The sequence below is a fragment of the Sparus aurata genome, chromosome 17, assembly GCF_900880675.1.
Source record: "Sparus aurata chromosome 17, fSpaAur1.1, whole genome shotgun sequence".
Lineage (NCBI taxonomy): Eukaryota > Metazoa > Chordata > Actinopteri > Spariformes > Sparidae > Sparus > Sparus aurata.
The window spans coordinates 35,211,493-35,221,492 of NC_044203.1; the positions used below are offsets into that span (position 1 = coordinate 35,211,493).

The 10,000-nt window shown below is 42.5% G+C and overlaps 1 protein-coding gene across 2 annotated transcripts in view; it reads right to left on the reverse strand.

Annotated features, from left to right (window-relative positions):
- Nucleotides 1–4,299: 4,299 nt before the first annotated feature.
- Nucleotides 4,300–10,000, reverse strand: part of atg5 (ATG5 autophagy related 5 homolog (S. cerevisiae)) — a 37,560-nt gene continuing 31,859 nt past the window's right edge. For both annotated transcript variants that reach the window (XM_030394363.1, XM_030394364.1), the window contains one exon: nucleotides 4,300–6,062. In XM_030394363.1, coding sequence (XP_030250223.1) covers nucleotides 5,926–6,062 — 137 coding nt within the window. In that variant the 3' untranslated portion in view covers nucleotides 4,300–5,925. The remainder of the gene's footprint in view (nucleotides 6,063–10,000) is intronic.

The window sequence follows — 10,000 nt, forward strand, 5'->3', positions numbered from 1 at the left end:
GGTTTTGCTCCCAGGAGAGCACTTTAGCACACGTTTTGGCTCCCAGGAGGGCACTTTAGCACACGTTTTGGCTCCCAGGAGGGCACTTTAGCACACGTTTTGGCTCCCAGGAGGGCACTTTAGCGTGCGTTTTGGCTCCCAGGAGGGCACTTTAGCGTGCGTTTTGGCTCCCAGGAGGGCACTTTAGCACACGTTTTGGCTCCCAGGAGGGCACTTTAGCACACGTTTTGGTTCCAGGAGGGCACTTTAGCACACGTTTCGGCTCCCAGGAGGGCACTTTAGCACACGTTTTGGCTCCCAGGAGGGCACTTTAGCGTGCATTTTTTAACAATTGAGCCACAAGGGGATGAAGAGATGAAGGTGAAGCTTTGTTTGGTCGTTGCAGCAGCACAAATAACAGAAACGACCACAGAAATTGAAAGAAATTGATGAATATAAAACAAAAATGAGAGAAGAATACAAAAAGAAAGTATATAAGAGCGTTTTGAGTCATTTGTAGTGTTAAATCGATGTGAAAGGTTTCACAAAACTACATTTAAGACATTTTTACAGCTTTAATGCTTCTGGAACTTCATTTAAATCAAATTTAACAACAAAACAAATTGGAAAAAGGAGGCAAAACGTGTGAGAAACTGGAAAATGTGAAGAAATAAATCCATAGTGATGACAAGCATTTTGTTTTCCACTTTTCCAGGAAGGCTAAATGTAAAAAAAAAGAACTTGTATCACATGTTAAAGAGGCCTGATGACAGGTGGAGCAGTTTGGTCTGTTATACTACAAACAGACAAACACGTCCAGACAAAGATGTTGAGTTTTAACACTCGTGCTTCAGATTTATCCTCCCTGTTAATCCCACATTTTTATTATTTTTCTTCCATATTCAGATTGAAGGTGTGTAACAGCAGACACACACACACACACACACACACACACACACTTACAGGATGTCGTCATTTTCACATGCCAGTTATCTGTCTCAATCTGTTGTGTTGTATCTGTGTGTGTGTGTGTGTGTGTGTGTGTGTGTGTGTGTGTGTGTGCACGGCTCCAGAACACGAACACACACTCATGACTTCCTCTTCATCACTAATCGCTCTCATCTGTTGATCTTCTTGATCTCCGCTCTGCTGTCTGATACACACCAGAGCGCCGCGGCCCCCCTGAGACGCTTACAGCAACAACAAAAAAAGCAGAAGGTGTGTGTGCATGTGTGTGTGTGTGCATGTGTGTGTGTGTTTGAGAGAGAGAGCGAGAGAAGAAAAAAAAAAGAGAGAGACTGTGGTTTCACGGAATCAGGCAGGACAGTAGGGGACTGGGTTGGAGGGCATAGTTTGCGGTTTGAGTTGATGGTAAAAGTGTGTGTGATTGTGTGTGTGTGTGTGTGTGTGTGTGTGTGTGTGTGTGTGTGTGACAGAGAGTTGTTTCGCGGAATCTGCTCGAAATCAGTTGTCCGGTAAAGTTTTTGGTCTATTATTGGAACACACAGCAGAGTGTTTGCAGTCGGTATGGAGACAAAACAAACTGTGAATGAATGAAAAAAAAAAAAAAAACCTTCCTGAGAATAATTAAACTCACACAACAACGACGACAACAACAACAGTCCCCTCCATTATTAACGTTCAGTTAGAGGACACGACTTGTAATATTCTTTTCTTTTTATGACTCAACAATATATATTTATTCCTCCGTCGTCGTCCGAGCTTGTCCAAATCTGGTGTTGATGAAACTGAAGACGGCGTGACGGTTCTCCTGTTTTCTCGAGCCAAACAATCCATTTAGAGTTATTGAATCTTCTGGTAACTGAAGCTGGACACACAGCTGTTTTTTCTGAGATACGCAGCTGTGACTTGATCGCGAAGTGTTAACTATAGAGGTATGTTTCATGATTCGTCCTCGCTGACACGGCGCCGCGTGCGAGACAGCAAAACGCTGCTGCGGTCCAGGTCGTGTCATGTAATCCGTCATCGCACAACCATCTTTGTTTTTCATAGTTTGAATACTTCTCACAATCTTTTCTTATTAGAGAAATGTAAACCGGGTTGTTGGTTAAGACCAGAGAGAAGTCAACATGTGAAATAATCAGAACTCTGGGTTCGTGTCGGGCCGCTGCAGGTTCGGGGAGCCGTCACCGAGTCGAAGGGGAAGGAAACGGATCAGGTGAGTATAAATAATACCGACAAAGGAAGTTGTGTTGGTGCTGGTTCATCAGCAGGACGACACAAAAACTACTGAACCCAGAGCCCAGAATAGTTCTGGTGCAGATCCGTTGTGAGAGAGAGAGAGACGTATTCAGGTGGGTGGTGTTGGTCAGTGACCACGACCTGATGCAGATCTTGTGGCTGAGCGGTTCTGGGTGGTTAACAATGAGTCTGATAGTAGATTTGGACCTCTCTGACTGTCTTGACAAAAATACCGAAATGTGGATATTTTTTTTCTCCAACAATTTGAAACAGTTTCAACACTCATGTTCTGCTCCAGTGGTTCTGCTCCCTAGCGGATCACATTGTGGTTCCGCTGGGCAGCTTCCAGATGTAAATGAGCGAGCTGAGTAAGACACATTTTTTAGAACCGGTCAGCGCGATGACCCAAAAAGGCCGAAGCTACTACTAACAACTTTTTTCCGCTCAGATTCAGGGAAGGAGAAGTTGGAAATGCGGCCCTGCAAACAATTTACGTTTGACTCATTCCATCTAAACACCTCAGTGAGCCGCTGACATCGCCCCCCCCCTCCTCTCCTCACTGGGCTGTACAGTACCGGGTCGGACGGCGGCTCGGGAAATCCCATAAAATTGTGTGTGTCAGCGAGATGACAGAGTGAGACAGACTCCACATCACTGCGTCTAGAGCTGCAGTGTGTGTATACAAACACACACACACACACACACAAACAAACACACACCGTACCCCACGTCGAGCCACGGGTCTTGACTCAACACCATAAACCCCCGCCGTCCCATCATGCTTGGCGGCAGCATCAGCGGTGAGGAAGCCTGACGTGATGACATGATGTGTGTGTGTGTGTGTGTGTGTGTGTGTGACATCACTCACACAGCACACACACTTCAAATTAGCAGACTGGCAGTGTGACAAGGCATGAGTGTGTGTGTGTGTGTGTGTGTGTGTGTGAGAAGCCAGGCACACACACACACCTGCGGGGGGTTATAAATGGTGTCTGTAATTATGTACACACACAAATCACACACTCACACTGTACGGTTTGATTCCGCGAAAACCAGGCTTGCTCGCTCTGACACACACACACACACACACACACACACAGACACACACACAGTGACAGAGCAACCCTCAGGCCCGTCTGACAGGACAGTTTAGCGGTCTCATTAGCAGCGGGTGGAATGCCAACAGATAATTAACCAGGGGAGATGAAGGGGGAGAGGGAGGGCGAGTGTCAGCAGTAAAACACAGAAGAGCGAGATGCTCTTTATGAGGTGGATAAAGTGAAAAGAAGATTAAACACCAGAGGGGGAAGGAAGCCGTCGTAAGTCTGCTCTGCGAGGTTCAAACCCAGAAAAAAAAACCAGTCGAACACTTTCACCCGGCAGCTGAGCTCCGAAAACAGGTGAAGCGTTTTTATGATACCAAAACCAACATGTGGGTTTTTCTGTTGTAACCAGCAAAGTCATATCAGAATAAAATCTTGGCGTTCTACATCTCTGCAAAACACAAATAGTGAAATGCGAAATATTGATGGCTCGTTAATCGTACACGTGGTGATATTTCAGGCTCATCTAGAGGAATTTCTTTTCTCGAATGTTTATATTTTTGGCGATTCTTGTGAATGCGTCTGATATCGTGACAGCCCTCACAGTGACATCGCAGCTGAGCGTGACGGCAGTCTGAGACTCTATTTCTAACATTTGTAAGTGTGAATCCACCGGACATTAATATGTAGTTAGCGGCGATTAAAAAACTGATATTTGAACATGTCCGTTCATCTCCAGCTGCGTTTGTCGCAACAAAACCAGGTATTTTAAGCCGAAACTTTTCCTGCCTGAACCAACCAGACTGGAAGCACAGTGTCAAAACATAAAATTGAAAATTGAACGCGAGGAAAAGTTAGAACATATCTGTGGTTTGCAGAAACATACAACGCCAACATGGGTTGATAAAAACAGCGTGAAACAAATGTGCTTGGCCGAGGTGGGAAAGGCGACAACGTGCAGCTGAAAGAAATCGTGACACGAATAAATCATCTGATTTAAACGTCCAACTTTGGGAAGATGAAAACATCACATCTGTGTGGAGCCGCGAATAAAAACCACATCGTCCGACAGATATTTCAATCAACATACTTTTATTTGGAGTCATTTGGAGTAACATTGCTGCATGTTTTTAACTGTCATTTTATTTCAGTATGAATGTAAAAAAGATGCTGATACACAACGCTAAAAAAACAAACAAAACCGTGATCGATTCATTAATTATGGTCACAACAACCAGCGATGTAAGCTGACTAACGTTCTGTCCACAGACGTACATCCTTCTGCCTGTTCGGTTTCTGTCCACAAACTTTAAGATTTGACACCGAAAGCTTAATGTCGAACGTCTGCGGCCTGCAGACTTAATGCTAATCGTTCCTGCTGTCTCATTATCTGAGCTGAGTTCTTAAACCGAAACAAAACCAGATGCTCTTTTAAGTTTGGCTGCAGACAAAGAGGCTCGGGCCAAATCTGACAAAAACAGACAGTAAAACGGCCAAACTGTGTCGTATTGACGGGAGATAAATCAACACCTGCTATTGAAAACACGTGCGGCGCCGTTCCACGTGACGCTTTCGTCTCACAACCAGCTGGTTTATCTCTCAGAAGAACTCGGCAAAGACAACAAGGTAAAGAAAATGCACAGATTTGAGGGGAACGTGTCATTTTTAGTTCCCATATCTGGTCTTGACGGTTGTAATATCCCGTCAGCAACAGAGGAGCGTGTAACCGTTAAAGGAAACTAACTCAAGATGTGTGAACGTGGTGAAAAACGAAGATTAAAAAACACAGATTAGATACACTGTTTTTGAGTTAAAGCTGAGATTTAAGGTGATAACACGTCTACATTTTGACTGCTTGTTAAGTTGCTTTTTTAAAAATAACTCTAATAATTAGATGATGCTCGTCAGCGCAGAGTTATGTGTCTTCTTCTTATTCCAACGTTAATGTCAAACAGTTAAAAAAAACAACAACAGACGTTCCTGGAGATGACGGTAATGTTTGCGGGCTGTGATGTAAACTCAGAGTAGCTTTGTGTGTCCGGACGACGACGACGAAGAAGAAGAAGAAGAAGAAGATGATGATGATGACGTAAGCGCATGAATGTGTTAACTAAGGCAACTTCAGCAGGACTGGATACGCCTCTCCTCGAATCCCAAACAATCCAAGTCTCCACGTCCACAGGACAGTCTCTGTGTGTTGGACGAGACGAGGAAGAAGATGCAGGATGAAGGAAAGAGGAATCCGTTCACCTCGTCTCCTCCTCATGGAGATGTTTGTTTGTTTGTTTGTTTGTTTGGAGAAGCATACGAGGAGGAGAGGATGAGAGTAGAAAAAAAAGGAGGCTCGTTCAACCACCTCTCCACCTCCAGACATGTCTTTCTTTTTATGGAGCAGAAGGAGGACGAGAAGAAGATCTTTTCATCCTTCGCGTCCTATAAACAAGTCTTCTGAGAGGAGAAGAGGAGGAGTGGTTGTGGGAGGAGTAGAAATATAAACAGACGACAAGACGGGAGAAGGAGGATTGTGAGATTCCTCCCTCGCATCCTTTTGTTCATCGTTTTAAGCTTCTCGTCTCCTCGTTAAAGAGTTTGTTAGTTCCACCTCCGAGCGGTACCGTTTTTTTTTTTTTTTTTCCGTGGAGTTACCCAGGCGGGGTCGGCTGGTTGTCGCGGTGACAGTGAGGTGCGAGTGGGCGTGGCCTCAGTCGGTGGGTGTTGGGATGACGCAGATGTGCAGGAAGTTGTCCGGGTGGCTGAGGTGTTCGCTGAGCCACTGCAGGGGAGTCTCCAGCAGAGGTTCGATACCGTGGATCACCACCTGGTACCGCTTCGGCTCACCTGGACGGAAAGTGAGAGAGAGAGGGGAACAATTAGTTTAATGAGTTTGTAGCATAATTCATTTATTTAACTCACTTTTACTGGAAGGCCGACTCAAAAGTTCTGGCTCGTTTTTTGGTCGTATGGTTTTTTTCTCTGCTTCTAATCACGTTATATCCAGAATTTCTAAATGTTTCTTCATGTTTTATTTTGAAATTCAAAGGAAAAGGGAAGAAAATGACAAGATAGTAGTCAAAAGAAAGCTGGAAATGGAAGGATTGGAGTCTAATTTGGACAAAAGAAAAGAGGGGAAAAAAGGAGAGAAAAGGATGAGAAGACAGAAAGTAAAGATGGAGGAAAAGAAAGAAAGAAAAAAAAAACAGGAGAGGAAATTAAGACTGGTACATGAATGAATAAGATGAAAAGAGGAAATGAGTAAGTTCATAAACAGCGCAGGGATGAAAAGGAAAGGAGAGAGCGGAGGAGGGAAAAATAAAGCACAAGTAAAGAAAAAAGATGAAAATAGGTGGAAGATGAAGGAGGAAAAAAGAGGAAAAGGAGACAGACGGGTTGAAACAAGAAGAAAGAAGATAAAAAGATGGTGGGGAGAAGAGAGGAAAAGAGATGGTTATGTGAGGTGAGAGAGACCACATCAGACACGACAGTAATACCGCCGCTGTGGTGGGTGAGAGAGCGAGAGGAGAGAAAGTCTGAATGTGACTGTGTTCAGTTATGAACAGAGTCGAGTGACAGTTGATTGTTTTTTTGCAAGACTCGAATTTTAAACTTTCACTCTGACAGTTTGTACTTTCAGACCGCGGCGCCGATGGCCTCCTCTGTGACTTGACCCCGCCCACCGCTGTTAAAAAAAAAAAAAAAGGAGGCGACCGCAGTGGGTCCGTTACGAGCAGCGACTTTCTCGACTTTCCGGGGAGTCGTGTGATTTGCATCGTGGAGATTTCTGACGATTCGGGGAGTCTGAACGTCACATTTTTTACTTTTAATAACGTGAAATCTGTGTTACAAACAGGATGGAGTCTGACACACATGAGGCAGGAAGACTCAAGTAAAAGTGACTGAACACAGCAGTTGCATCATGGGAAATATAGGATCCAGGAAGTCAGGATTTCTCGGCCTCTGCAGCTTTGATTCTAACCGTGTGAACTTTGCAGAAGTTCATGAACACACTGATTAAATCATCAATGTTTATTCATGTTTTCATGTCTTTGTGGTTTAGGTGTTGGGCCACCGCCTCAAATCCAGCGGAGCACCTTCGTTGCGTTTCTCCCTCCCTAGTTTCACAATCTAAAAAAAGCCTGTTGTACTGTCGATTGATTGTATTTGATTGATTCGCCTTTAAACCTTTAAAATTCTTGTTGACAATAAAATGCTGCTGTTCACTGTAATTACCACTCGGCCTCTGAATAAAGATGACACATTTCAAGATTTTTAAAACTCCAGGATTTAAAGACATCCTGATATTTATAAACACGTTTTAAAATATGTTATTTTTATATTTTTATTTATACTTATTTTATTCTGGTGCACAGATATCGATGAGAATTAAAATAGAAGTATTTTAATGATCAAAGTGACACAAAAACTGATGTCAAGCTAATTTCAGGATTTAAAAACCAGGTCAGATTCCAGAAGTTTTTATACATAACATTTTCCATTATTGATCTTGTGTTTTAATTCTTACTAATACTACAACTTGAACGTGTTTCTAATTCAAATGAGTCTGTTAAGAACAAACTGACTGACTCAAGTGATTCCATCTGTTGACATTTTGCTCTGGCTTCACTGGAAATCAGTCAAACTTAATAAAAACACTCACCTGTTCAGAAAAATATGAATTTAATCTCATTTTACAGATTATTCATGTATTCAGATAAATATTTCTACAGTTTTTCAGTTGAAGGTGACAAATATTTCTGCTCAGCTGTAAAACAGAAACTTTTACGTGTCTATTAATGTGAAAACAGTCTGATTACTCTGAGAGATACATTTATTTTTAATTAAACAAATTGTATTAAATCAGAATAAATATGTAAAAATACATCTGTGTGTCAGAGTGGAATTTTTCAGCTTCTGGCTAATTAAATGACTGTCATATAGAGTGACGTGTACTCCGGCTTCTGACTGTGTTTGCGTGAGAAAGACAACCGATGGGAACTTTTCCCGTCTATCACTGCTGACTGCACACACACACACACACACACACACACACACACACACACACAGATACACAGACACATATACACACAGATACACAGACACACACAGACACGCCAACACACACACGCACTGGGTCGCCCGCATTCACCCCACCGATACGTGACATTTTAGCTCCACGTAATATCAGGAGGACGGTTGAGACTGAGCGTTAACTGACGGTCTGTGAAGCGGCTCCACCCTACACCTGCTCACCGAGTGGCAAACAGCAGCGTGCAAGAAACTAATGCCAGGAAACAACGAGCTCAGCGAAAGGTCGTCTGTACAAATATTCAGATGTGCACATTTAGGCCAGAGGTGGGTGTAGCAGGTAGGCTGCCTCTGCAAGTGGAGGCAACGCTGCAGTATTACCACCAAATCCACCAGTAGCATCAAAATCTGCTTACATGCATGTTATATTTATATAAATATTTATTTTATATTTGATTTTGGGCAAATATAGGCCAAAAAAACAGTGTAGACGTGTCAGTTCATGGCTGCTAGATTCAAAATAAAGCCAGGATGTTTTAATATTCAGCAGCTAAATTAATGCTTTAATGTTATTAAGGAGAGGAAGATGACTGATGAAGCTGAAAGGTGGAGTGGTGGTTGCAGGAGGATTAAAAAGGAAACTGTTCTACTGGCAAACCTAACTGAAGTTGGGTGCATGCAGGAAGTTGTGAATAGAGGCTGGAGGTGAAGAGTGCACTGATTTCTGATTTCTGATGCTGAATCACAGAATAAAACTGTATGATTTGTTTTTTAAACTGGTTATAGGATGAGTCAGGCCACGCAGGTGAAGGGAGGGGACATCTTGTTATGACAAAAAAATGATTAAAAACATAACTAATGTGTGAAAATCCACGAATGACAGCTTATATTTCTTATAGGAGGCAATTAACCTAAAGACTAAAAGTAGAAGAAAATTCTGTCATTTTTAACTGTTTAAAAACTGTTTAAACTTGTAATCCTAAAGTTTTTTCTTCTTGTTGATTTGGCGACACCTGTAGTTTCTCGTGGTAACAGCAAATATTGTTTAAAACTACAGGCAGCAAGATAAACTAATGTCATTTTAAAAGTAAGTCTGGAAATAATTGTCCTTTTTCCATCATTCTGTGAGCAATGGTGTGTCCGCAATCTGCTGCACACAGCGTGAGTCTGTGAACAAGAGAGCACAGTGACAGGACTTGGTCTTACTTAATAATTCAAACTTATCAACTCACAAAAATTGCAGAAAAATGGCCTCTGTCTTGATTTGTGGATGCATTTTTGATTACCCACACTTTTAAGCTGAGGATCCTTGACAAACTCATAATGTTTCTTGGAGCTACGTCACAAATAAAGTCAACTTGTCACTTGTTTCGTCTGTTAAATGCTTTCACTGTGAAGCTGCAGCAGCAGGAAATGGTCGATTTGCATTAACAGTTATTGAATACGTCATTTTTTTTTCTGGGAATATCAGAAAGACCCCCAGTTTGTAAAACTGCAAATGTTTAGAAGAGAGAGAGTTCAAGAGTTAAGAAGTTTGTTGAATGCGGGTGGAGCACTTTGTTTTGCATTGTTGGCTTACTGCAGTAAAAAACCACTGAGCCACAAGCCTGAAAAAAAAACTAACCCAGCAAAGAAAAAATTGAAGATACTGGTGAGATTTCCCTTTTGATTTAACGGAGTCGGGTTACTTTCATGTGTTTTGCCGCCTCACGTGAATATCCAAGATAAAACCGTTCAGAGTTCGAGAACAGAGA